Here is a 26475-nt window from a genome sequence, read left to right as displayed (position 1 = left end):
CTAGCATCTTTCATACAAACTCCCATAATAGATCACCAAGTTAACTAGATACTAAATCTAAATAACAAAGCAGGGGTCAGTAATTAAGAGGCAGCGGAGAAAGATGTGTTCAGCTGAATATTTGAAATGAGCTGGACAAAGAGAGGCTCTTTCAGATGGCAGAAGCTGAAGAGAAGGTGCTTGGTGGGAACTATTGGAGGTGCAAAATGGAAGCTAGTCCTGATAGAGGAAGCAAAGTAGGGGAGTATGGGGGAGGGTGTGTGGTTGGCTATAATAACTCCGTGGACATTCCTAAAATGAGGACAGTTTTGACCTGTGTCCTGTAATGAAAGGTGGGGGGAGGAGAGTGCATGTATTTAGGAAATGAGTAATATGACTGCACTGCTTTGTATGTGTGAGAAGGTGGCAGCAGCATCTGGCAGATGCTGGAATCTGGAGAGCTGGAAACATCGAGATGGGAGTTGCAGGAGTAAGGTCAGAGGATCTTGAGACTTTGAGGGCTAACTGTGTAGTGACTTGTAGAACAAACATGTGGCAAAAGGGAGTTTATAGCCAAGGATGGTTCCAGGGCTAGGAACTGTGGAAGCACCTGGGAGCTTTAAATAAATGAGAAGTGGGTTTTGAGGTTGGTCCATCTGTCCAAGAGGAACCCTTCTGTCCTCTGAGACATTGGGACATTCAGCTAAAGGGAGCTGAAACAAAGCTTCAGACTGACTTTGCCAAGGCAGGCAGAGGATAAACAGGTGTCAAGAGTCCTTAAACATACCGCTGAATATGATCCAAGTAAGTGTTAGAGAAGGTGAAGAGAACTCAGAGAGAAAAGGTAGATAAAGCAGAAAGATAAGAGTTGATCCTTGTGGAAATCTATAGATCTGAACACTTATCTTCAAGACTCTTAATGATTTAAGTCTGGTATGTCTTGAAAATTAACAGTCAACTGGGTTGTTCTGGCAAATGGAATGGTCTACTGCAAGGCAAAGCTTGTTTGAGCAAGAGAGCTTTCTCAAGAGCTGGTCCAAGGCTATGGAACTCCTGCAGGATCTGGGGTTCACTACTTTGTCCCAAATGCCAGGCACACTCTAGCTTGCCTTCACTAATAAAAGCACATAAATTACCATATGCAGCTTCCTCCTGGGGCAAGGAATGGACAATACCACATGTGTCAGGATTTTTCAACTGTGCTCATAATGCCTAGCATCTAAGTTGTCTCAGAGGGCTCTTGTTGCAGTGAAACCCGTGCTGAAATTTGTCAAGGGCATGGTTTGTAAGAGGTGGTTGGAGAGAAGAGGATTGCTAACACCTCTTTGGTGAAAGCAAAGATTACAAATAAGTAGTAAGTGAGAGAGGTTTTTTAAAGGAGAACAGATCTGAAAGATACCTGAATAAAAGAGCTGAGTGGCAGGAATATGGAGTGTTAGGGACAAATGTTGCAGAGGTGGCTTTCCTAAGAGATTGGATGATAGGAAGGTAGGGGGAAAGAAGGAGATAGATACTTCCCTGAACCATGGCTGCCGCAGCTTGGAAGGAAGTAAATTCCTCCCTGCTGGTTGTGGGAAGGCTTCAGCAAGGAGAGAGAGCTGTGAGAGTGAAGAGTACTAATGGTATGAAAGAGTGAGAATTACATGCACCTTTGGAAAAGATGGGAGGATCAGGAATTAGACCACTGTTTAGAAGGCATCACTGCCGATCATATCTGTGCATTCTAGATCTTCTGGTTTAGTAAACAGTGCATACCCCATCTCTGCTTTTTCTCAAGGCACTGACCTGTTTGACTTAGGGTCTGTTATAGCTGGCCTGCATGCAAAACAGAGAACTGCAAACTTTCACTGGAGTGAATTGGTTAAAGGCAGCTATCGAGCTATCCAAGCCGAGGAAACCCATGACCAAGATCACATCCTATTGGAGAATCTAGTGTGATCAGAAACACTTTAATTTCTAGATGGATGAGGTAGACTGCCTGCTATTTCTTTGAGACCACAAGTGTGCTAGGTGCCATGCAGATAGACAGGCTTTGCCCTAAAGAGTTTAATCTGACTAACATGCGAGGAAGAAGTAGAAAAGGGAGAGAAGGTGCTGTTGGAGGTAAGGATGTGAGTGACAAATGAGAAATTTTAGACATACATGAGTGGGGGTGGCTGGAGCAGCTAAGATTGGGATTAGCACCTCCAGGCACACACTGTCCACATCCTTGGTGTGTGTGAGGATGCTTCAACCATGCATTTGTTAGACAGAGCTAGTCTATGAACTCTCCATTTCATAGAATATCAGGGTTGGAAGAGACCTCAGGAGGTCATCTAGTCCAACCCCCTGCGCAGAGCAGGACCAACCCCATCCCAGCCAGGGCTTTGTCAAGCCGGGCCTTAAAAACCCCCCTAGGTAACCCATTCCAGTGCTTCGCCACTCTCCTAGTGAAATAGTTTTTCCTAATATCCAACCTAGACCTCCACCACTGCAACTTAAGATCATTGCTTACTGTCTTACTCTGACAGGTTGGATCCATGCTGTGTACACTCCCACTGACACTTTGGTTTTCGGGGGCAACTTCCTGCACAGCTTCAACATCCCCATGCAGCTACGGATCTACAACATTGAAGACCGCACACGGGTAAGGACCATTAGGAGGCCCTGAAGGCGACCTCTGAATCAGAGACTCTCCCTCAATGCAAGGGAAGAAATACAGATTACCAAGCTTCCAAAAGGATCTGTCTCCAGCTTACTGTGTCTAAGAAAATGAGAGGACTGACTGGTTTGGGATATGGGGTATTAACTTCTAGGGCACTGGTTCTAATCCAGCTCCAGGTTGGGGAGAACCAGGGGGAGCAGGGAATTGGGTACAGTGAATCTGAGTGGGGCTCTCCAAGCCCTCCTTCGTAGGAAAAGGAAGATTACTTGTCACTGGAGTTGCTCAAATGTGGTGGTTTTGCATTTGCATTTTCCTTCCTCTGCTGCTTTGGAGTCTTATGTTAAGTTTTGACCAGGCGGAAAGGGTTATTGAGGCCAAAGGCCTCTTGTGACCTTGAGTGAGAGTGCTTGGATCTGCAGGCTGATGCATCCCCACCAGTTAACTGCTGTGAATTGGGTTCAGGACTTGAATTGGGTTCAGGACTTGCCAGGCGTAGCACACAGCTCCTAACATGAAGCTGCAAAAGCACTACGCAGACTCTTATTGGCAATAGCCTTCCCTTCTCTTAAGCATCCTTCAGAACATGTTACTTAGTTAGATTTTAGCTTGAGGTCAAAGAGTGGTACTCACAGCTAAGGTGTTGTGTAGTGTGCTTGCCTTGCTACTATCCCCGCAACAATGCGGGAGGGTTTGTTCGATGTTAAATGTAGCACAGATCTGTGACCCTAAACAAGAATAAAATGTGAATGGCCTGAGAGTGAGCTATGCCTGCACTGCCTGTGGGCAGCTTCCGACCGTGAGACGAAATGTCGGGATGCTGGAAGCACTCCCTGTATATGCTGTTCCATGTACTTGCAATTCCCACCTCCCACAAGAGGCTCATTCTGGGACCAAGATAGCTGTGCTTGGAGTGCCATCACTGTGCTTTCCTATTGAGTGTAACTGATCTCTTCCCTTGGCTCTGTCTTGCCTCTTTCACCCCATGACAGGTCCCAAATAAGTTTCGCTACCCCTTCTACTATGAGATGTGTTGGTATGTGCTGGAACGCTACGTTTACTGCATCACCAGCCACTCCCACCTGACCAAGGACTTCCAGAAGGAATCACTCAACATGGGTAAGAGCAGCTGCTTGGCCCCCATCTCTTCCTTGTCATACTGGAGGAGTTTCTTCCACTTCCCTCACTGCCAATACAGCAGGGTGGGGTGGGCATTCAGAAGATTCACTTCCTTAAATTTCACACTTCCTATCTTTCCTGTGTTTAAGGAAATCCGTGGGGAGAGGGCAAACAGGATGGAGGAGGTATGGTTTTATCAATGAGTCAAAAGCAGCAGTTTGTCCTGGAGCTTTCCTTTACCCCATGAAGTGCTAGGCCCGCCATCTTTGCTCGAAAGGGCTGCAGATAATCTAGCCCAAGTTGTCACCGTGTAAGTGCCCAGTGTAGTGGCGTGCAGCTTCTAGTGAATGGGAAAGGGGCGATGCAGTCCCTGCTGCTGTGTTCAAGGGCCGGCTCCAGCTGATGATGGGAAAATATTTCCCGTGGCCTAGAACCTCATGGTGTGCTAGATTAAGTTGCTATGTCTGAGAGTTTTTATGTTGACGGTTGCAGGGACCTCTTGCAACATAGCTGGAACCAGGAATCCAATAAAGGGTGATGTATGAGGTCTTGCTCTCAAAAGGGATCCGAAAATCATTTGCAGGATGCCTCTCATCCCAGCTGTAGCATTTCCAGGGCTCAAATTTCTACCCAAAGGGCTCCAGCAAAGGCAAAGCCCTGTGGCTCCTCCTTCTCCTGCAGATTTCAGAGTATTTTCTTTAGAAGCTTAAGATGGTCAGTTCAGGGCAGCCTGCTGCTCTCAAACTCCTGCTCTTCTACAGCGTGACTCCATGTCCGTTTGATCAGCTTCCCCCAGCAGTGGAGTGTGGTGAAATAATGAACAGAGAGATGGCGTTAATGGGACAGCTATAGGACCAGCAGCATCTGCAGCCCTTCTCCTCTCTCAGCCTTGGTGGGGAGGGATGCTTTACATTTGGCAGTCATTGGAAATCAGGCTACTCTTCTGCCACTCCCGCACAGCGGTCACTCTAGATCAGCCCCACTGGTGTATCCATTCAGTGTCTTGCTCTGTCCAGCCGCTTGTTTTCCTGGCTTTACATGCCATTCTCTGGTGGGTGAGGGAGATCCCTTCTTGTCTCCTTCAGATGATTAGCCTGAAAACCCTCAATCTCTTGTAAGCAGTCTGCTTGGCAGGCCTGCGATTCTGCTTCTCTCACTCTCTACTCTTTCCCCTCACCCTCCTGGCAGATATGGAGTTGAGCTGCTTGGAGCCGGGGAACATGGATGAAGAGGACGATGCAGCAGGCAGGGAGCCCAGGCGTCCAGTCACCAGACGATCAATCCTCACAAGCCCTGTGGCTAATGGTGCCAACCTAGACTATGATGAACTAAGCAGAAGTTGCAGGAGCCTGCCAGGCCTCAAGAGAACTCTATCTATGGACTCCTCTGACTCCAGCCGGGGCTCCCACAATGGTCAGGCCTGGGATCCCCATGGCAGCAGTCCTTTCAAGTACGGGAAGGTGCATCTGACCCAGTTCGAACTGGAAGGTCTACGCTGCCTGGTGGACAAGCTGGAGTCACTGCCTCTGCACAAGAAATGTGTCCCCACGGGCATAGAGGATGAGGACGCCCTCATTGCTGACGTTAAGGTATGTAGGAGCTGAGAACCTCTGCTTCACGGAGTCCCATTCCCACTGCCTGACATTGTCTGTATACAAAAGCAAGGAATGCCAGGATGCTCCTGGCTTGCTGTGGGCAGCGCAAGAGAGGCTCAGGGAGGAATTCCCACTGCAGCTGACCAGCTTGTGCCTGAAACCATGAGGTCTGGCTACATGATCTAAGCTGGCACATAGTTATCAATGGTTATAAAACTACACCTTCCATTACTGAGTCCACTCTGTCTTGGTGACTTTCTGTGAGAGGTGCCCCAAAAGTGTGCTATACCCCCCAAAGGCTCATTTAGTTATAAATGTGCTACCCTCTAACTTGGTCCCCCCCTTTTCCAGTGGGGACTGATGGGCCTTACATTTTATCTCTGAAATATGAGTAAGTATTCAACCTACCAAATGATGTTTAGAGGGTCTCTGGGCCCAAAGGGGAAAACAGAACCCAACCTAATTTTGATTCCTTTAGGGGTGTAGAGATGCTAGTGTGACTAACAATCTCTACCAAGGCAGTTTTTTCTGGTGCCGTCATGGACACAAGTTCAGAAAATCAACTTAGGACCCATTTGGTCCATTTTCAGGTGCCACTGCAAGATTGTTCATGGCACAATGTATTCTCCATACTAGCCTTAATCCTCTGTTAGTTGTCAGCAGAACAATCTCTTCTGTTCCTTATTGCCCAGTACAGATGGACTCGGTTGTATTTTTGTTTGGTTGTTTGCCCAGGATATATGATCTCTTGCAGAATTCGCTAGGTGGGTTATTATATGCATGTTTCTCCTTTTCACCCTGTATCCCACCATGCTTTGCAATAGGCAGGCCTATGAAGATGGCCACCATGAGCCAGGTCTCTAACCCTTGCATTACTGAAGGAAGAAGGGAATTCCAGCCCACCCTTTTCCCAAAATATCAGCTTTGGATCCTAAAACCAAGGTTAGAAGGCTGGGTTTCTGTCCCACCCTTCCTCATTGTCCACTCCTACATTGTGCTCTCTGTCCCTTCTGAAGCAGATGAAGAGGCAAACTTAGCCTTACCTCTCCACAGGTGGCACTGCCAGCCTTCTAGCCAAGCTTTGCCCATACTCCTGCCATCAGCACAAGTAGACCAGATTCCCACCCATTCCTTCTGTACAAAATTTAGAAAAAACATGCCCCTTCCAGTTTGGGGAAGTGAGCCAAGACTGTGGTTTATGGTAGTTACGCGTGTGGAGAGGTGTGTCTGCATAGAGGAGTATACTGTTGGATGGTTTAACTTTTTTCTTTCGCTTTTGTGGCTTTGTCATGTATGTTGTCGCAACCTTAACCATACACAGTATAGTGTTGTATGATATAAGAATTGTGAAAGTGGTGTGTCTGCACTCTTAAGCTGAAAAAGGGATATTGCTGCGTATCCTTACCATCTGAATATTAGGTGTACTGCCTTTAGATCCCTTCGCAGCTTGCACCAATTGATGTCGTATCTTGTGAATTACATGGCACATCAGGCACATTCTAAACGTCAGTTAATGGATGCTCCAGAAGGAGTATAGGAACTTCTTGGCCACTTTCTCTAGGTTTTATAATCCACAAAACCTGGTGGATCATGCCTTGCAGATCAACAGAAAGGACTGTGGGTGAAAAGGAGTACAGACTGGCCAGAACATGCAATAGAACTCCTAAGCCAATTGCAAACTTCCACAGAGATCCTATCTCTTGTGAAAGAACCTCTTTGAGGCTTGCATATAAACTCAATCCATATTTTCAAGACTTTTTCTCCACAGCCATGAGAGCTAGAAACTTATTCAAATGAAAGCTTTGATTCTGGAGCAACTACTTGTCATCAAAAATATTAGTCAACAAACATCATGATGGAGGAAAAAACAGCTCAGGTGAATATTGTTAAATCAAAATAACCGACTAAGAAACTTTAAAGTCAGCTTTCCCTTAGATGCACTTAAAATCTACAAGGTGCTCATTTAAGATTAAAAGATGATTAACTTTTTACCAAAAGTTTGAGACATGAATAAAGTTAAAGGGACGATTTTAAACAAATTATAATTAAATCTCTTGATCATCTTGGTAAAATCCTCAACATTAAATCTTCACTCTCAGATTATGTGCTGACGAGAGACGCTCCATTACTTATGGAAAATGAAGGGGTTTTGCTTTATGTAACAAAATTGAACCAAACCTTATCTTTGGAGCTGCTGTCGATGCCTCCATAATTCAGTACATGGCATAAAGGATGAATGAGACTTAGATACTGTGTTTAATTGCAAATATCCCTGAAGATCTTCCCATCTCTCTGGTACCAGGACTGTGAGTCTTACCTGTTTGCTGTTGGTTGGTTCAGTAACTCCCATATTCATCATGGTTTGTATTTCTTCCTGCAGAACTGCAGCCATCTTTTCAGAAATACAATGATACTATTGCTGTATCTGAGTGGAGTCCTACAGTGGTGATATGTTCTTCTGACTGGTCTTTCTGCTAGTAGTGCTCTGTCTTCCCTTGCAGTTTTTTTGTTCTCTGAGGTGTGGCTCAAATGAGGTTCTTCCTGATGTAACCCTAGCCTGTCTAGATCTTACATCTTCTCCATCCTCCACCCTTGTCTGGCTCATTGCTCCACTCCCAAAGAGTTAAGATATATTCTCTCCACACTTGGCATTTGTCTGGGATAGCTGTCTGATAACTTAACAGCCTCGCTTTCTTCAAACTTGCATATTGTCCTTCCCACTCTGCAAGTAACTTATTCTGTTGCAACACTAAGGGTATGTCTTCACTACTGGCCAGTTCTGCGGGCTGCGATCGATCCAGCGGGGATCGATTTATTGTGTCTAGTCTAGACACAATAAATCGATCCCCGAGTGCTCTCCCATAGATGCCTGTACTCCAGCTCGGCAAGAGACGCAGGCAGAGTTGACGGGGGAGCGGCAGCAGTCGACTTAGATCTAAGTACGTCGACTTAGATCGATTTCCTCCCTCCCTCCTCCCCCCTGTCTCCCCCAGTGTAGACCAGGCCTAATAAATAAAACCCTCTGTCCTGGTATTAGTAGGTTTTGCTTCCTCATTACGCTGGAACTGGGGGCTTCCTTAAAATGTTCTTGTGCCAGCTTGCTCATTTGGAAGAGTCTGTCGTTCACCTGAAGCTCTTGACTTGCTTTACTTTCCAGGCTTAGCTACGGTTCCCAGGTTTCTATAAGAATGTATAGCAGTCCTCTCATCTGTCAGACATAATAGAACAAAGTAAAAGCTATAGATACCGGAGGTATTCGCACATGAGCAGTCACCTATCCCAAACTGCCCATGTAGCACTTCCAGATTCCCACTGCATCTTTTAAACCTTTCTCTAGGGCCGTCAACCAATGGATGCAGTTGAATCCCTTTTATTTCCAATTGTCTGTACAGTGGCTACGTAACCCTGGACATGACATTTCTGGTGTTTGTGGTGTGTCCTGGATAACAATTGAACAAATGCACTCACCACCTGCTGGTTTTTTAATATCTTCTTTGGGAAAGGTTTCTGGATATGTAGTCATTAACAACCACTAGATACTGGTTATCCAAATAACTGCATTCTAGGGGTCTTGCAGCATCCATCATATGTGGGGAAAGTGACACCTCCTACAACTGGAAATATCACAAGATGTGTAATCACCTTTTTTTCTTAGTGAAGGCAACTTTCTGGAATTTCAGGCCAGGCTTGAATCCATTCCTCTACTTGTTGATACAAATCAGGCCAATAAAATCTTAGTGCTATCCTGTCCTAGGTTTCCTCTTGTTGGTGCAGAGGGGTCCTGCCTATGGAATTGTGTGTCAAACCATTAGGACCATTCCTCTACAAGCTTTAGGGATTACTGGCTTCTTCCTTTTGAGGGCCATTCTGATACATACTTATCTGTGGTCCCCTACTTGGACATAGTTTATACCTTCACTGGTATACCCCTGACTTGTACACCACTTGGGAGTATAGAGGCTGAAGAGTGAGAGGGTTGTACCACATCCACCTTCATCTTTCTCTTAATCTCGCCTCATCATGCCCTACCCTCTTCTCCAAGGCTTTGTTTTTTAGCTTTTCCTGGCTCCTCAACAAACCTCTTGGTGTGATTCCAGGACTTTCCTTTCTTGTCCCGTGATTGAATCACTACGCAAGCTGTAATGGTTTCACTAAGAAGGCCTATGAGAACTGGAAAACCTTGTCCTCATACCCTATTGGAAGGGAGTGTTCCTACTTTAACCTAACCTGCATCATAAAACAGTGATGTGTACTGCTGCATAGATCCCTCGGTCCTCATACATACAACCTGAACGTGGCAGCTCGGTCCAGATCTCTTGCAAAGAACAAACTTCTCAGAACTCCCTTTATCCAGTAGCACTCTTACCTCCTGACTATCATGCAAAGCCTTGTGCAACACTTACTGGTGCATAGCTAATATCTGGTTCCTCTTGAGGTACCTAAGCTGGCAATTGTGGGTTTTTAACAGGGCAGCCATTAGTTTGTGCCTCATCTGGTCTCAATAATAGAGGCTCCTTCCCCTCCCTCCCCCTGCTTTATGGTCTTAAAACCTGCTTCTCACACACCCATTTTTTTCCAATCACCCTTGTCCCTCAGTCTTCCCACACCCAATGCTCCCCAAAGTCTTAGTGGGGACCTGGTTTCTTAGTGGTGTAGCTGTTCAGTGGGCCATCAGAGAAATCTGTTATATCAACTACCTGCTCATTGGGCTTATGAACAGTCTAATTCCAAGTCTTGACCTCTTAGTCATTGCAGTAGTAAATGTTTATATTCTGGTAGTGCCCGGAGGCCCAACTGGGATTGGGATCCCATTGACCTGGGTGCTGTAAAAACACAGACTCCCTATCCTGAAAGGTGAACAATCTGAAGTTCCCATATCCAAGATCTCCTCTCTGATCTGGCTGCCGCCAGTGTGTAGCTGAGCTAATTGTTCATGGCAGAGTCTAACTGCTTCCCAGAACTGCGCCATATGTCTCTTCACCAATCGATTTTCTGGTTTCAGAGTAGCAGTCGTGTTAGTCTGTATCTGCAAAAAGAACAGGAGTACTTGTGGCACCTTAGAGACTAACATTTATTTGAGCATAAGCTTTCGTAGGCTACAGCCCACTTCTTTGGATGCATCTGAAGAAGTGGGCTGTAGCCCACGAAAACTTATGCTCAGATCTATTTTCTGTTACCCCTTCAGTCACTAATTAAATCCTCCTTCATTGAGGGACAGGAATGCAGGGCATGTTTCACAGGAGGTGCATGTGATTGGTTGGTGAAGGACCCCATGTACTCCATGATTTGCAGACTTCTGCAGAATTGTGATCTAGCATCTCAGCTCTTTATTATTTGAAGCTTCTAACCTTTATGGGTGCAGAGATGTCTGCCTGAGTCTGCGGACAGCCTGCAACAGTAGCACTAAGATGGTCAGTTCACCATGGTGTTAATGCTGATGCCCAATATGGATGGCAGTTCAAACCACAGCCTTGTTAGCTACTGGATTATTTTAGTGGAAACATCCAGCTAATCTGTGCATCCCTGCCACATCCTTCCCAAACTGCTCCCCATGCCCCTTGGGTGCAAAAAAATCCAACTGTCCCCTGCTCACCTGCCAGACTTTTCGCTTTCCCTTCCAGCTTCTACAAGAGTGAAGGATCTGTGGTATGTAATACATTAAACTTTGGTAGCATAACACAATTTAAGAGACCTTAATTAGTACCATTTTCCTTGTATATTTCATACTTAAATAACATCCTCTATTTTTAGCTGAAGCTGTCCCACAATGTGCTATGTTGAGATTCACCAGTGATGGGAACGGGATGGGTGCACTGGGATATCTTGTGTAACTCAGGTAAACCCAGTATGGCTGTTTGACGTAGCCACTAGAGGGGGACCTATAAATTGGTTCGAGGCTGCAACTGCCTCCAAAAGTTAGTGGAGGTGGTCTCTTAGCTGAAGTAGTGGAGGTTCATGTTTGTAGATCCCGAAGTTCCCGGGTTCAATGCCTGCAGACTTGGTTTGTGTTCAGTAGAGTCTGCAATCGTCCCTGACCACCTCCTTTCTCATCCGAATAATCTCATTCCCCCCCCCCCCCCCCCCTGAGATGCTGTGCTCGTAAAACAGCCTGATTAAGACAATGGGAAGGTGGCTAGCCAGGGCGTGTAAGACGAGGACAAATACAGGACAGCCGCAGCGCACACAAGGGGTTAACGCTTTTCTGTTGCTCTCTAAAGTCTGCCACACTGCCGGAGCCCTCGGGGGTCTGGCCCTGGGTTCTCCGATTGCAGTGGTGAGGGGAGGGGACAGGGAAGGGGGGCCTCTTTGGACAGCCCTGTCTGCCAATCAGCGAGCCGCCAGCCGTTTGTCCCAGCCTCCTCTGACTCTGCAGCAGAACGGAGCTGCCCTCTGCGCGCTGTCTCGCTCGCTGGCTCTTTCTCTTCTGCCATCTTCCGCTGCAAAGCATTGCTGGGAGCCGCATGTGGGTGACGCAGCAGCATTGTCTGCAGGCACAGGAAGCTGCGGACGGGGTCTGGAAAGGAATGAGCTGGGTTCGGGGGGCGGCTCTTGGGAACATGTCTCCCGAAGAGCGGGGGGTTTGCTGATTTACACACTGTAAATCGGCAGGAGTGGAGCCAGGGAGAGCTCCGCAGCTCGCAGTGCAGGCAGCGAAACAAAGGGGCTCGGAAACTTCACTTCCCACAGCCTCGGCAGCTCCAGAGGGACGTGGCACACAAGGTCAGGCAGCTAGCAGAGCTTCCTTGGGGAGAATGGATGGGAATCCCCGGGTGGGGAGGCACTCAGCTGCCATCCACGTTTCCGCAGAACAATGCTGTTGGCACTGTTCTGTGAGATCCTGTCCTCTCAAAACAGCTCCCTGCTGGGGCTCGGGCTGTCCTCTCTCATCTGACTGGGGTTGGCTTGCTTACGTGGGGTCCTTGCACCTTTTTCGGGGGGTCATTCTGGGGTGGGAATCCCGTCGCCCGTTCCCTCTATGGGAGCATTTTCCGTTTGTGCTAGTGATCGTCGCAGCGGGGTGTTACCAGGCTGGGAGTTGGCGTTCTCCCTCCTGAGATGGGAGCAGAGGGGACACATTTAGGGTCCCCCACCCCAAACTGCCTTGTTTGGTTAGATGGTGGATCAGGGTGTGTCCCCTCCCACTCAAAGCAGGGTGTGCATGCCTGAACAGCCAGCCACCCCCTGGAGTGCCCAGGGCAGGGGGAGTGTGCATTTTCCCCCTCCCTGCTCTGATAGGCATTGAGGCGTGTGTCTAAATGCCCCCAGACCCTGACCTTTCCTTTCAGTGTGTGCTCATGGGAAGGCTGGCTGAGGGAGGAAAGTCTGGTTGTGGACTGTGCTGCTCTGGGAGTGGAGGCAGCCACTTCCGCCCGCCCGCAGTCTTCTCAGAAGGGCGGGGAGTAACGGAAAAGCAGCCCTCCCCGGCAGAGGCTTCCTTTGGGGGGACGTGCATCCCCTGGGGAGGGGCGGAGGTGAGCCCAGCCCATGCCCTGTTTCCTCTTGGCAGCAGGAAGCACTGCACTTGCCTGGCACATGGGAGTGCCAGCAGGAGGCTCCTGAAAACGTAGCCATAGCAACAGCCAAGTAAATAAAGCACATCTGCAAGGGCAATCTGGGTGGGTGGGGTGGAGAGCAGAGGCAGGAGGCTTGGCACTGGTAGCCCAAGAGCCCTCCTGGGGATGCAGGTGCCTGTTGCTAACACCTGGCTGTATTATGTTGTCCTTGAGTTAAAGGCAGGCGGGCCAGCCCTGGGAACATTCCCAGAAGCCGCGAAGCTCTGCCGCCTTTTGGAACTGTTAATTACTGTGAAATCCAAACTGGAAGGCAGAATAGGACGACGCTTCTAGCTACCTGGCACCCAGCACAGGGCTGTGCGGTTTCCCTGTGAGAATGACTGTTTCCTACACCAGAGCAGGGGGCTGGCTGTCCTGCACTCTGTCTGCTGCTTCGAGCATTTGAATTACAGGGAAGCATCATGCCCCAACTCAGCTCCTCGGGGAAACGGGCCGGGCTTCCTCTCCTCTACACTGTTTCAAAAGAACTAGTCCTCATACATGTGCACACTCCTCTCAGCATGGTCTGCCAGGGACTGCTGGGCTGAAATGGCTAGATAACTATCACTTGTGTAGCTCAGCTCTGCTAATGATGAACAGGTGTCTCTGCTGGGAGTGGCGCGAAGCAGCTGGGGGTGGAGTGGAGGACATCATTTCCCCAGTTACTGCAGCAGTGTGTGAAAGGAATGTTCTCTCCCTCGCATCTGGACAGATCCAGGCTGGCAGCAGTTTCTTGTTCCCTTGCTTACCTATCTGTGCTTCTGTCTCCTTCCGTTTCTCTTCCTGACTCTCCACTAGCTGCTGCTGGAAGAGCACGCAAACAGCGACCCCAAACTGGCACTTACAGGAGTCCCTATCATCCAGTGGCCCAAGAGAGACAAGGTAAGAGATGGGGCTGTACCATGGCCCAGCCAACTGCTGGTGGTTTGGGTTTCGTCTGGCCTCTCTCCTCCCTATTGCTTCTTCTGCAGAGAGATTCCAGTGGTGGAAGTGGAGAGCAGAGCCCTGGAGTCTAATTGCCCCATGACCCTCCACAGGGGAGAGGAGTCATGTTCCCAGCAGCCCTTCCCAGAGCCACTTAAATGCAGGAATGTGGATGGGAGGAGGCAGCAAGATGCAGGATTAGAGAAAGTGGTGCTGTCACATTCCCCACTTCAGGTGAAATGCAAAGTGCAGAAGTGAAAGATGAACATAAACCCAAGTGCGCTTCTGTGTACAAGTCGGCACCCACCAGCAAGCACCTCTAAGCCAGTGAACTTTCCATAAGTGGCTGTCTTGGAGCAGAGTTTGGGCCTCCCACAGATATGCCCTTTATCTACTGTCTGCTCTCTTAACAAGCCCACAGCAGGGCGAAGCAGGCAGCTTCCCCACGCTCATGAGGATCAGTCCCAGCTATGCTTCTGCCTTCCTGCGAAGGAATGCTTCCCAGAGGTGGCAGCTAGCTAGCGATCCAGAGTGACTGCTTCAGACTCTGCCCTCACATCCTATCCATGAATCTAAGTGTGTTGGTCTGAATACCAGTCATTCACATGCAAACGGGAGTCACCACTCTCCGCCAGTTCCATCCATAGTTTGCTATCCAGTCGTGGAGCTGAAGTGTGCCATGTGATTTATTTGTCCAATCACTTGCCACTAGTGGCGAATAGTCACAGGGAAAACTTAGTGAAAGGTCCCATAGGATGAATGTTTGCCTAACTTATTCGGCAAATATATAGGAATAAGCAGTGAGGCCTAGATTTTAAAAGGTACATGGGAGATAGATACCTAAATACTAAAAAAAAAAAAAATTGCCTGTACGTTCATAAGTCAGAATTTGTTCCCCAAAAGGGAGTGAGCATGCTGGATAATGGGCTCCCTCTAACAGAAATTATTGTGTTGGCAGTTGGCCAAGGAGTTTTTCTGCCTTCCTACCTCTTGACTTGGAGAAAGGCAGATACAATAAGCCCCCCACCCAGGCCCTTTGGCCAGGTGGGTCTGCAGTTTACCCCAGCTGGAGATTAGTTTATGCCCCATAGCTCTGTGAGGGTTAATAATAGTCTGTGCCTTTTGTTCTGGCTGCTCTCGCCATGGGTGTTGCTCTTAGAAATGTCAGAGTAGGATGTCTCTTGGAGGAGAATTTGGGAACTGTACTGCTCCAAGGGGCAGTGCGTCAATATTCAGGCCTGGACCAAAAAGCCTTCCTAGATGAAGAGACCGTTGACCGGTCCTAACAGGCTGAGCTTGGATCCCAGCTTCCCAGTGGTATAAAGCACTGGCAGTTGGAGAATTTGCTGCAATTGTGTGGAGAAGACTGTTGCGAAGGTGCTTAGCAGCTGGGCCAGTTATAAACAGTTTCAGATTTGGCATACTTTCCCAGCCGCTGTCCCTGGGTCAGAAACAAGTCTCACCAGGGGAAGGCTGGAAGGGAGCGAGCCACTGTCTAAGATCATAGTGAGATGTAGGGGCCCATTTGCAGCTCTGACTGGACTGGAAGAAGAGATTGGGGTATGGATTGGGAAAGAAGATAAGTGCTGCAAACAGTCACTTCCCTTCCTTGGCTCATGGTATGAAAGTGCTGACTTCCCACCCGACTCTGGGGTGTAGCAGCTAGTGGCTAGGGATCTAATCCTGCCTTCCCTTGGATACATCAATTCCCAGCTCTCTAAAATGGGGAAAATGCTGACTGGGCTGAGTCTCTGCAGTCCTTTGAGATCCAAATGAAAGGTGCAAGACCGGGGCTTGCTGAGATGCTCCTGCTGCCCGAACATGACAGAAAGCTGTGAGCATTGAACCTCCCAATCTTTGACCTCTCCTTTATGCTTCTATCGCCAGCTAAAGTTCCAGGCCCGACCGAAGGTGCGCCTGCCCACCATCCCCATCACCAAGCCTCACACCATGAAGCCAGCCCCACGCCTGGCGCCTGTAAGGCCCACAGTGTCTCCGATAGTGTCAGGAGCACGACGGAGGCGAGTGCGGTGCCGTAAATGCAAGGCCTGCATGCAAGGCGAGTGCGGCATGTGCCACTACTGCAGGGACATGAAGAAGTTTGGGGGGCCTGGTCGCATGAAGCAGTCCTGCGTCCTCCGGCAGTGCTTAGCGGTGAGTTCTGCAGCAAGTTACGTTGGGGAGGGAGCGATGGCTAGCCACTTGGGGCCAAGGTTGGAGGGGAATTTGTTTGAGCCTTCCACTCCAAATCTGAATTTGACAGAGCAGAATTTGGGGCAACCCAAGGGAGCTCCTGGAACTAGCCATCCCCCAAGCTTGAGGGCACTTCCTTTGGGGTGCCCGTCTCCCTGGTTTCACTCTTGGCTTCCTTTGTAGCCCAGGCTGCCTCACTCAGTCACGTGCGCGCTTTGCGGGGAGGTGGATCAGAATGAGGATTCGCAGGACTTTGAGAAGAAGCTCATGGAATGCTGCATCTGCAATGAGATAGTTCACCCTGGCTGCCTGCAGGTGAGGTGGGCCTAGGGACGTGGGTTTTGGGTCCACGCTCATGTGGGAGGTGGGGGCAAATGGCTGAAGGGTGGTGCCTAACCACTTGGTATGTCCCATCTGCAGATGGACGGGGAAGGGCTGCTGAATGATGAATTGCCCAATTGCTGGGAGTGTCCAAAGTGCTACCAGGGTGATGACTCGGAGAAGGGCCAGGTAAGAGGAGACCCACTCCCCTGGACAGCACCAGTGTGGGGAGAATGGGAGCACTTGGATTGCCCTCTAAACGCACACCCCACTCAGATCTTCTCAGATGGGGAGGTATGTGGGGAAGCGGGGAGCCCAGCTGGTTGTGGGATGCTACTCATTCTGGACACTGAGTTGCAGGGAGAATTGAGGAGGCTCTGAGGCCACCATGCCATGGAGCCAGGCATGTGTGCGTGTATGTGCATGGCCACATGGGGTCAACAGGAACTGACGCTCTAGAGGGCAGTGAGTGCCATGTCAGGCAGGTGGGCACTGGTGGAGCTGTGGCACCTCGGTGTGGCCAGGTGGCTTGCAGGCACTGGTGAAGCTGCGCGTTGCTAACTTCAGTGGAGCTGGTTCATAGCTCTTCCGTGTCCACCCCCCACGACGTTCACAGAGAGCCCGTCAGCAAGCAAACTCCAGCATCCTGCAGAAGAAACGACTCCTCAAAGGGCACTGGCGCCCAGACCCTGCCACCAAGCAGCGAGCAGACTATGTGCGGCGCCGGCTGGCCAAGTGGAGGCTGGCAGCGCTGCCTAGGCGGCAGAACTACAGTTACCAGCTCATACGTAGAACTGTGCCTGTTGCCCCAGAGAGCAGTGTCCCAGCAGAGCCGAGCAAGGTGGGGGACCCTCCTGCAGGGAGTGGGCCTGCAATTCGGGAGGAGATGAATGTGGCCAGCCTGGGTGCAGGGCTCAGCGGTGGGAGGGGGGCAGGTTTCCCATTGGCCTCAAGGACATAGCAAAGTCTTGTGGCTTAATCCTTCCACCACCACTCCCTTAGGCAAAGGACCTCAGTGGGTACTTAGCCATCCTGAAAGTCAGGCTGCTTGTTCAGGTGACCAGGTGCTGAGCTCTGATCACGTAACTCCTAAAAGCTGGTGCTGTTCCCAGCCAGCCTCCAAATCTCTGCCCCTCCCGTCAGTGTGACTCCCAAGAGTTTGACTGAGTCCTCTGTGCAGGTGGGTTTGCAAATGGTGGAGGGCCCAATGACCCCACCCTGGAAACCAGTTGTGGGTAAGGTCTGGTGAACTTGCCATGGCCTGGGTGCAAGGCTACTGTAAAGAAGATGCCCGCAGCCTGGATGGTTTGCTCGAGCCCCTCTGCCCTTTATGTTGTAACACCCTGCACTCCCTACCCTGGTTACTACAGGTCTGTGTTGGTAGAGCAGACTTGCCATATGGACAGTGCTGGGCAAACTCTCCTTAGCCCCTCCTCCACATACTGGGCACCTCTGGTGTGGACCCCGCTATTCAGTGCCCAGAGAAAGTGGTCTTGCCCGGGTGAGTGGGGCCCTGTATCAGCACAGTGGCGGTGTGTTTCCCCTGGGGTTTTGCCTGCTGTGCCATCGGCGGGTGCTGTCTGGGCCTGGCACTGTTGATAGGTGAGGTGTTAACTCCCCTCTCCTCTGGCTGCTTTGCAGAAACGGAAGATGGAGGAGAGCGATGAGGACACAGTGCAGGCCAAAGTCCTGCGACCCCTGCGGAGCTGCGAGGAGCCCCTGACACCCCCACCGCACTCGCCCACCTCCATGCTGCAGCTGATCCACGACCCGGCATCGCCGCGGAGTGTGGTGACGCGCTCGTCCCCCGGGGCCGGCCCCAGTGACCACCACAGCGCCAGCCGGGATGAGCGCTTCAAGCGGCGGCAGCTGCAGCGGCTCCAGGTCACGGAGCGCACCATGGTGCGGGAGAAGGAGAACAACCCCAGCGGCAAGAAGGAGCTGTCAGAGGTGGAGAAGGCCAAGCTGCATGGTTCCTACCTTACGGTCACGCTGCAGAGGCCCGCCAAAGACCTGCATGGCACCTCTATCGTGCCCAAGCTGCAGGCCATCACCGCCTCCTCCACTAATCTGCGGCACTCTCCCCGCGTGGTCGTGCGCCACTGCCCAGTCAGGACGCCCCAGCGGGCCGGGGAGGAGGAGGCAGACGAGGAGGAGGCAGCAGACGAGGAGGAGGAGGAGGAAAGCGCGGAGGAGGGCGGGGCGGCCCGGCTGAATGGCAGAGGCGGCCGAGCGCAGGACGGCGAGGAGAGCTGGATGCAGCGCGAGGTGTGGATGTCCGTCTTCCGCTACCTCAGCCGCAGAGAGCTCTGCGAGTGTATGCGGGTGTGCAAGACCTGGTACAAATGGTAAGTGGGGCATAGTGCCATCCCCGCCCTCATCAAAGGCAGTGGACCCCTGCCAGCTGGTCAGTACCAAATAGGAGATGATCAGAGCTGGGAGGGTTGTTTCAGGGTCAATTGCAGCCCCATTGCAGCTGGTATGTATTGGGGGCCCCGGGCAGAGGTGCCATGTCCCTCTGGCTCTTGGCTGAGGTATGTTGATGCTAGAAGCTTGTCGTGCTGCTATTTGTGCCATACCTGCTCTTCCAGTCTCAAGAAATAACCTTCTCTGCATGGCTCTGTTGGGCCGTGATCAGTGGGTTGTCCTTTCCATCAGAGAGCATTTCCTGAGTTCCAGTCCCTGTCTTCCATCCTTGCTAGTGCCCAAGGTGACTAATCCTGCACTTTCCTTACCTTTCCTGTGGTTGACAGTATCCTGTGTCCACCAGCCTTCTCCTGGTGGCTTTGCAGAGCTGTCTCCAGGCTGTACAAACTAACTCTCTATGGAGGACACTGTACAAGGACACTGAGGACTGGGGACTGTCTCTGGGCTCTGCACTGTTGCAGTGATGTCTCCCGTGGGGTCCTGAGTCTCTTACCCCCTCCAGTCCCCAGTCGTGATGGGCATGTGGTGATTACCTGTTCCACCCAGGGGCCTTTTTCTTTCACCTCACGCTACCTGGTGGCTCTCATCAAGCCAATGGAGTTACCTGTAGCTTGTGTGAGGAGAGCTGGCCCCTCAGGCAGAACATGCAGCCTCCTAGCTAGTGAAGTGGGAAGCAGGGACCCATCTTTCCCTAACCCCTCAGCCTTAGCAACTTCAGTGCCCATGAAGGCACAAGCACACTAGATCCTACAGGCCTGCAAGACCTGTTAGCTGCTGGCCCAGCATGGTTTCTCTTCCAGGCGTTCCCTGGTCCTTATTGTAACCAGCAGTGCTGAGATAACCGACTGCCCTGTTGCTGGTTCCCGGAGCAGCCTAACCCCTGTTCTGGGGCATGAACCGTATGACTGGCATCAGAAATGGCTCCTCCAGCACAAGCTGGAATGTGTCTAGAGACAGACTGGTGCTGAAGAGCCTGCAGTAGTCTGATTAGCACAGCGAGCTCCCCGGTCCTTTGGAGCATGTTACCACTGGAGCTCCTTCACTCCCTTGGCATCCAGCAGTCTGTATCGGGTGGGGCCGTGGGCTCTTCCTATCCAACCTGCGTGTCTCTGTGCATCAGGTGCTGCGACAAGAGATTGTGGACGAAGATTGATTTGAGCAGGTGCAAGTCCATCACTCCCCAGGCCCTGAGCGGCATCATCAAGAGGCAGCCGGTCAGCCTCGACCTTAGCTGGACCAATATCTCCAAAAAACAGCTCACCTGGCTTGTCAACAGGCTGCCAGGTCAGTGGGGCTTGTGCTTGGGAGGATGCGGGGGGGCTTGTCTCTTCAGCGTGTGGGTTGTAATGCTGAGGGCAAAGCAGAACTGCCCTTTGTCTGGTAGCCCCACCACCACTTTGAATAGCCAGCCAGCCCATGGGTGCCATAACCCCATGCCCCTTGTGGATGTCAGAGGTAACCTAGGATTGTTGCCATGTTCATGTATCTTCAGGGTATCTCATGGTACCACCCATTCCCAGGAGTCCTTTTGGATCTTCCTGAGTCACATGGAGAAGCCGGCTCTAGCAGTAAGTTCCCTGTGTCCTCCAGTCTCCCCATCATTGAAGAGGAGACCTCTTCAGTGCTGGGTGGGGAGACCTCCCCACGCCTATCCTGCCAGGATGAGGTGGGAATTCAGGTTCTGTGTACATCTCGTCCTGGCCGTCTCTCTCCCAGGGGTGGGCAAGAGGTGAAGTCATTAGAATGTGTTGGCGGGAGTGTGGACAAAGGATCCTGTTGGTCTCAGATCAGAAAGGAAGCTACAGGGGTGTCTTGGAGTTCAGGGCTCTCTTGACTCACTGGTTCCCCCTCTTCCTGGCAGGCCTGAAAGACCTCATCTTAGCAGGCTGTTCCTGGTCTGCAGTCTGTGCACTCAGTACCTCCAGCTGCCCCCTTCTCAGGACCCTCGATCTTCGGTGGGCAGTAGGAATCAAGGACCCTCAGATCCGGGACTTGCTCACACCTCCCACAGACAAACCCAGTATGTTGGTTCCTGGGTCATATGAGGGTGGACGGTGTGGTTGCGCAAGGAAGGCCTGTGTTCAGGTGGGATGGGGTTGTGGTTACCAAGAAGAATCTCCAGGGGGCAGTGTTCAGGGAATGTGGAGAGAGCTGTGGTTGCCATGGGATGGGGGTATTTCCTCAGGGATCCATATTTCTGGGAGTGAGATGGGGTCTGTAGTCTCCAGGTAGTGTTGCAGGGTGGTTGGGCTGCACTGACTTATTAGACCAACAAGGAGTCCGGTGGCACCTTAAAGACTAACAGATTTATTTGGGCATAAGCTTTTGTGGGTAAAATCCTCACTTCTTCAGATGCATCCCCTGATACTTGACTTATTAGAAGTTCATCTCTTGGTGCAGGTGATGAAGTGGGAGGTGCTGGCATGTAGCAGGCGGGAATACAGCTGGGGGTGGCCATCACATGGTTGTTTCCCACACACCTCTGCAGGTCAAGACAATCGCAGCAAACTCCGCAACATGACAGACTTCCGGCTAGCTGGTCTGGACATCACCGATGCCACGCTCCGGCTCATCATCCGCCATATGCCCCTGCTCTCACGACTCGACCTTAGTCACTGCAGCCACCTTACGGACCAGTCGGCCAACCTCCTAACGGCCGTGGGGTCTTCCACGCGCAACTCGCTCACTGAGATCAACATGGCAGGTGCCTGCAATCTCTGCACCCCTCCACTGGCACCTTGCGTGATTCCAGACTGGGCCACTGCTCCGCCTTCATTTACCCTAGCTTCGGAGGGGTTCCATGCTGCTGGGGGACAGTGGCGGGGTGGGGGTTAGTTTCCATGTTGGCTCAGTCGTGACCTTCAGCACAGTCCTGCTCCAGAGGGATGAGTGAACTGTGAGTCTTCGACAATACCCGGCAGCTAGGAATCTGCTCCCAAGGCCGAATGAAGGGGGTGGCCTCATGTGGCATTGTCTCCAGTGCCCCAGATGTTCCTCAGCATCTGCTGCAGGGTTATGCTCTGAAATCGGCACTCTTTCCTTTTAAACACATTAAGTCGATAGCCCTTATGGGCAGTAGGGCTGATCGGAACCCACAATTCCCATCCGGTGGGGAAACGCTCAGATGGATGAAAACCTTCATTCCACATGAGTGAGATCAAAACTGTTTCATAACTGAGACCCTCCGAGCCACCCAGACACCAGTCAGCCCTGTTTTCAGGCTCTCTGGCATACTGCCAGGACCCCCAGCTTGAGCCAGGGCTGTGCCGGGCTCCCAGTTCTGTGGCAGCTGACCTAGCGGGTGCAGGGAACCAGGTGAGATGGCTGGGAACCAGGCAGGCTTTCAGAGCACAACTGGAAGAGTGGATGAAGTGAACACATCCCAATGGAACATTTTGATTTTGTGAAATCAGTCTTTTCTGACAAACATTGTCTGACAATTTCCAGCCAGCTCTACATTCCAGACCCAAGGGTTCCCTTAGCTATCAGAACACACCATCTCCCTCTTGACAAGTGCAGGGTGAATGGTAGAGACCCAGTCCATGGCAGGCGGAAAAGGTTAAAATCTAGGGGCTGCTTAGACTGAGGTTGACATCAGATTAAATTCCATAGGGGGTGCTGGCTGGGGTATTCATAGGGCTGAGGGGCAGAAGCAGATGTTAGCCGGAGGAAGGGGGGAGGGGGTGTGCTGTGTTGACTGGGATATTTAGGGGGATATTGCTCTGGCTGGGATGTTTTCATATTCAGTATAAACCTCAATGTGTGTTTCCCTTCCTCTAATCTACCCCACGTTCCCAGCTGGCTGCCCCAGCTCCCTGCCAAACTTGTCCGAGCTTCCTGTGGGGTGTGCAGGGCCGTGCGTGGCATGTAGGGGGTACTGCGTGCTCTGCTGTAACCCCTTCCTCCTCTTCTGCTCAGGTTGCAATAAGCTGACGGACCAGTCCCTGCTGTACCTGCGGCGCATCTCCAACCTCACCCTGATCGACCTGCGAGGCTGCAAGCAGATTACCCGCAAGGCCTGCGAGCACTTCATCTCAGACCTGTCCATCAGCAGCCTCTACTGCTTGTCCGATGAGAAGCTGATCCAGAAAATCAGCTAGAGACCAACCCCAGGCAGACTGAGAAGGAAAGATCCCATCCCACCCCTCTCGGAGAGGCGCTCCTCCTCCCCAGCCCTGTCCTGCTGTGAGGCCAGCATCCTGCACTCCTCCATCACCCACCTCCACAGGCAGGGCAGTAGCCAGCCCCACTCCACTGGGTCTCCTCCTCCTCCTCTTCCTGGGATTTCGGCAGCGGAAGGGGTCCCGCCAGGCTGATCGATAGCTGAGGAGAAATGGGCCGTGGCCAGGGGAGCTTGTTCTGGAGCCTGGCTGCTCTTAGTCTGAGGTTGTGCAGAGGTGTCTTCGCAGGGAAATGTGCCCCGCTTTTCTCCCCGCCTTGGCACCCCAAAACAGATTTCACTTCCTACTCAGCAAGGGGAGCGCCCTGGAAAAGGGATTGGAGCTGGATGGTATGAAGCAAGCATGCCTGGTCTCTCCAGTACCACTGCCACAGATATGGCTGTTGGCCCTGTGGCTTGTCATACTTGGCACTCATGCCACATCTCTGCCCCTGAGCTTTTCCTCCTCTTAGCCTTGCCTCACCCAAGTGGCCAGGGTTTGCCTCCTGCGGCTTGTATGTAGAGGGCGAGAGTCCTATGGCAGTGGGTTCTCAAGGCTAGGTGTCTCCCTTGGTTAGCCAAGCTTCCACTCCAGAGCAGCACTAGACTGCTCACAGCACCATATATCCACACCCCCATGAGGATGAGTGTGTCCAGCCCTTCTGGAAGGGCTGGGGGTGGGTGTCTGCAGGGGCCAGGTCCATCAGAGCTCAGGGAGGACTCAGAAGGCATCCAGAGGGGTTTCTAGATCCTGCACAGGGTGGGCTACATGCTCTCCCCACCCCCTTGGGCAGGCTAGTATAATTGAGCACTCTTGGGATGCTGCGGCCAGAGGAGAGGATGCTTCTCCATCTTATCACCCAGTGTGTAGCTGTCAGCTCTTGAACTGGGAGATGTGGAAGGGGGTGTGAAAGTCCCCATCCCCCTACCCCTTTAGCTGCCACTTTTCCTTTGCAATGAATGGTCGGTCCAAAGAACCCTCTCTCTTGGGCAGCAGAGAGCTTTTTGCACTTTAAAAAGAAAGGTTGGAATCTTATTTTGGGTCATTTCCCCCCCTCCCCCAAGTGACTGGACGCTCTCTTGACTGTCTGAGCTTGTTGATGTTTAATGCACAGTTTGCACTCTGCTCTCTTTCCCCTCCTCCTACTGCCCCCCAAATCCCCTCCTTCTAAGCATACGGATAGCACAAAACCAGCCTGCCACGTGTTCCCCCCCAGCCCCTTTCCAGCCTTACGGGGGAGAAAGGAACTCTCTAAGCAGCAGGGAAAAGGGGGAGGGACGAGCGGTTGTGAAACCTCAAAGGAGAATCGACCAGATGCACCCTCACTGCTTCAAAAGCAATAAGGGAGGCAGAAGCAGCTGTCACCCCTCCAGCTCTCCCCATTGCCTGCTGGCTCCGAATTCTCTGGCACCAGTGACTTCTGCTGCTGCAGTGTTGGCTGGGGTGGGGGATGTCTTTGTTTAGATCCACTGAACCCCCAGTGGGGAGGCTCAGGTCCTGTGCTTCCCCTCCCCCCCCTCTGGCCTCCATATTGTGAGCCTGCTTGCTTGCTGACTGGAACGTGCAAGTGTGATGAATTCCGCAGTGCCTCGGTACATGGGAGTTTTGCTACAATGGATTGTTAGAGTTTTGAGGGGGGGGGGGGAAGCCCACACTTTGTTATCACTGACCTAGGAGTGGAAGCTTTCTCCCATTTTGTTTTTGGTTACTCCTGTGGAAAACAGAAGAATCAAACTACTTATTTTTGTTTGTTTTAAAGGAAGGCAGGGGAAGCTATAAACAGGATATATAAGTGCATCCGACCTGGGGGACACTCCGGCCCCGAGGATTTCTGGGCTGGCTTTTCAGTTTGAAAAACAAAAGCATCTTATCTACTGTCACATATGCATTCAGCGCTGAGCAACAGCGGATCAATGTGCCAGGGGTGTCCATGGTAGGCAGGAGGAGGAGTCGAGCTGATTGATGGGTGAAGGAAGTGGTCAGTCTTTAAGTTCGCTGTCCCACAGCCTTCTCAGACGCAGCCTTCCACTAAGTCTGTGCTTCAGAGACTTAAAAATAAATAAATAAATAAAGGTGTAATACTCGTTCCTGTATCTGGCCACCACCTTGGAGGGCAAGGGATGAAAATTCACAAAGGAAAGAAAAAAAAAATATAAAAAATCACTTAGTGATTTAAAAACAACCCTGCTCCCTAAATAAAACTCCCTGAAGAAAGTCACTATTGGTTTAAAGGGTTTTGGTTGTGTTTTTGTGTTTTGTTTTCCCCCAGAGAAATACTGTAAATATATATTTTTGTTGGCGATTTAGAGCCCATCTCCAACATTTGTGCTTTAAAATTAAATGTAAGCATTAAGGGTAAAAGAAAACAAGTCTTATGCTGTTTGGGTTGGGGGTTATTTGGGGGCAAAGGGAGGGGGAGCTAGTTGGAATTCTTTTTTTATTTTCTCTTCTAAGCATTCTCCAGTACTGGTTTTAGAGAGAATCTTTGCTCATAACCTATTACCACATGAACAGGAGAGACATTTGTGGGGGAGGGAGGGGAAGATACCAGCCTCTGAAGGGAAATATTTTGTTTCTTGGGGGTGGATTTTTGGAATAAAAGTTTAAAGAAAACACTGTCGGGTCTGCACGTTGTTTGTGTGGGAGTTGAACGTCCCGAGAGGGGGAGGTGAACTCAAGTCGATGGTACGACTCAGATTCCTAGTTTCACTGCCGTCATCTTGCCACCCCTCAGGTGACCAGAAGAGTATAACAGTCCTACCAGGCGATTTATTGTGCATATTTAGCTCTTCCTATTTCCGTTAATGGTGGTTTCCTTGTCAGACCCCTGCTAGTTCTCTGATTAGAGTCTTCAGAGCAGTATTTCTGTTGAAAAAATGATGGTCTAGAGATCCTGCCACTCTTCAGGCTCTTGTAAAAGATGAAGCACCCGTTATGCATGTTCTGTTGGATGTCATCTTTTGACTCATGTAGGCACCTCTAATGCCTTAAGTCCATTGGGAGGCTCAGTACACTGGGTCCTTTCACAGGCTCCTTCGTAGCTTTGGGTTTTACTGAAGAAAAGCCTTTCTGAAACTTGATGGGATTTTTAGCAGAGAAGCAAAAGCTTTTCACACCAGCTGCAGTCACTATATATAAACAGCCATTGAAGCAGGGAAGTGCTTTGAGAGGCTCAGGTGGAAGGAACGAGAGAACCAAATGCTAATGCTATCTGATTTAAAACCTCCATCACCTCCCAGGAGTCTGGGTTCACAAGCTGAAAGATCTCACTCCCGGTATGTGTCTTCACAGCAGGATGTGTCCCTGCCCTTTCCTTCTATATCTCCTTGTTATGCCTGCTTTGACCAACTCAATTTCTCTCCACTTCGCTTGCACCCTTCATGCTCTTTGTGCGCATTGGGTTCCCTAGGCGTTTGTAATTTAGGGGTTCCATCCTGTTCTCTGCCTGTGGCACACAATAGTGTAGTTTTCTGAAGGCTGTAATACTTTAGTCTAATTCTGGTTGTTGGGCTGGATGATATTTAGCCTGTGTTGTACAGGAGGTCAAACTATATGATATGGGT

General features: G+C 50.8%; 1 protein-coding gene across 3 annotated transcripts in view; it reads left to right on the top strand.

Moving 5' to 3' along the window:
- The window catches only part of KDM2A (lysine demethylase 2A), a 90831-nt gene extending 65669 nt beyond the window's left edge, over nt 1-25162 (top strand). For 2 of the 3 annotated variants that reach the window (XM_024220036.2, XM_026650530.2), the window contains 12 exons: nt 2490-2605; nt 3613-3739; nt 4928-5328; nt 13686-13769; nt 15699-15965; nt 16188-16319; nt 16425-16514; nt 17967-18673; nt 19873-20036; nt 20614-20772; nt 21241-21456; nt 22671-25162. In XM_024220036.2, coding sequence (XP_024075804.1) covers nt 2490-2605; nt 3613-3739; nt 4928-5328; nt 13686-13769; nt 15699-15965; nt 16188-16319; nt 16425-16514; nt 17967-18673; nt 19873-20036; nt 20614-20772; nt 21241-21456; nt 22671-22852 — 2645 coding nt within the window. In that variant the 3' untranslated portion in view covers nt 22853-25162. Of the gene's footprint in view, nt 1-2489; nt 2606-3612; nt 3740-4927; nt 5329-11879; nt 12055-13685; nt 13770-15698; nt 15966-16187; nt 16320-16424; nt 16515-17966; nt 18674-19872; nt 20037-20613; nt 20773-21240; nt 21457-22670 lie in introns of those variants that run through there. The other variant, XM_026650531.2, reaches the window with a different exon arrangement.
- Nucleotides 25163-26475: the final 1313 nt, after the last annotated feature.

The sequence above is a fragment of the Terrapene carolina genome, unplaced genomic scaffold (genome assembly GCF_002925995.2).
Source record: "Terrapene carolina triunguis isolate 2854851 unplaced genomic scaffold, T_m_triunguis-2.0 Scaffold90, whole genome shotgun sequence".
NCBI lineage: Eukaryota > Metazoa > Chordata > Testudines > Emydidae > Terrapene > Terrapene triunguis.
This window is presented reverse-complemented; position numbering and strand designations above follow the sequence as displayed.